This window comes from Austrofundulus limnaeus, unplaced genomic scaffold (genome assembly GCF_001266775.1).
Source record: "Austrofundulus limnaeus strain Quisiro unplaced genomic scaffold, Austrofundulus_limnaeus-1.0 Scaffold458, whole genome shotgun sequence".
NCBI lineage: Eukaryota > Metazoa > Chordata > Actinopteri > Cyprinodontiformes > Rivulidae > Austrofundulus > Austrofundulus limnaeus.
Window position 1 is genome coordinate 345,416 of NW_013952860.1, and position 1,490 is coordinate 346,905.

The following is a 1,490-nucleotide window of genomic DNA, read 5'->3' on the forward strand; positions in this document are numbered from 1 at the left end:
GTTCTGAAGGCAAAAGGGGGTCCAACCCGTTACTAGCGTGGTGTACCTAATAAAGTGGCCGGTGAGTGTAGTTTCAAAGCAAATTAATTCAAATACAAAACTTTAAATTCAGTTTCAATTTAGTGAAATTTATTTTCAAACCAATGCATTCAGTTTAAATTATGAACATTCAGATTCAATCTGAGCAATTCAAGTTCAGTTCCTGCTGGAACAAGATTTATCCCATACTGGACACCTAAACTAACAATTTTATTTATAAAAAATATATTTAAAAAACCACTAAGAAGCTTCTCCATCAGAGGTTTTTGGAGTAGCGCCGCCTCACTGAGTCTCTGTAGAAGCTGAAGATCTTCTCTGAAGCTTTCTGACTCACAGCTACACACTGCTGCAGCTGTGGGCAGAGGGAGGCACAGGTAAGGAGGGAGGCACAGGTAAGGAGGGAGGCACAGGTAAGCACAGGTGTGTGATAAATAAAATAAAACCGTTGGATACGAACCTCGTGGACTGAAAACGAGCCTCTGGTCGAGGACATGATCACCCTGCGCTCCGAGCTGTCGATGGCGAACGTCATCAAAGCTCGACTCTCCTGGTGAAAGAAGATCAAAGCCGTCACAGAAACCCACTCAGGCGAGGTTAAACCTGCGTTTGGACCGGACCTACTTTCTCCTGAGCGGCGGAGGGGTCGGTGACGATCTGACCGTCGGCAGCGATGGCGCAGGTCACGCCGCAGAACAGGCAGCTCATGGAGAGGCCGGCGTCCATCAGAGCCATGCAGGCGGCGTTCAGGCAGCAGGCCAGCAGCTGAGGGGCGGGTCAGGAACAACAAAAACAAGTCCAACGCTCACCTGCCGCTCGCACGGATCGGACTCTGTGAAGGATACGGAGCCGTCGTCTTGCAGCACCTTAAGAACGAGTGTGAGCGAAGAGCGAGGGTGAAGAGAGAGGAGGAGAGCTGCCTCACATGTTTCCCTCACACACTGCTCCTGTGAGCGCTCCCTCACTCCTGAAACACACAACATACAGGTTCACTGTAGACAGGGAGGAATAATAACAATAATAACAATAATAATAACAATGATAATAATAATAATAATAATAATTTTATTTATAAAGCGCTTTCAGACAAAGTGCAGTAGCAAGAGATAAAAGCACAACAGATCAAATGCAATAAATAAAACATTAAAACATAACAGTGAACAAGTGAGTCTTTAACTTTGCTTTAAAAACCTCCACAGAACAGGCCTGATGTTCATGACGCCACCTTGTGGTACGATGGAGTAAAGCAACAAAAGAAAATCCTCCTGAATTTTTGAATCACTGCCGTTAATCCCAGCTGTGTTCAATCATTTTTATTCCTCAGTCAAAATACAATATATTTTTAGTTTAGTTTATTTATTTTCTTTAAAAATTAACAACATAAATTCAACAAACAAACAAGTGTTGCATAAAGTACCACAAAGTTATACTTGAGTAAAAGTACAAGTATCTTA

General features: G+C 43.3%; 1 protein-coding gene across 1 annotated transcript in view; it reads right to left on the bottom strand.

Annotated features, from left to right (window-relative positions):
* Positions 1 to 199: 199 nt before the first annotated feature.
* exosc5 (exosome component 5) overlaps positions 200 to 1,490 on the bottom strand; it is a gene marked incomplete at its 5' end in the record, with an annotated part of 3,756 nt that continues 2,465 nt past the window's right edge. The window contains 4 exon segments of the mRNA XM_014025151.1: positions 200 to 391; positions 497 to 586; positions 661 to 801; positions 882 to 1,003. Of these exon segments, the coding sequence (XP_013880605.1) occupies positions 296 to 391; positions 497 to 586; positions 661 to 801; positions 882 to 1,003 (449 nt within the window). The 3' untranslated portion in view covers positions 200 to 295.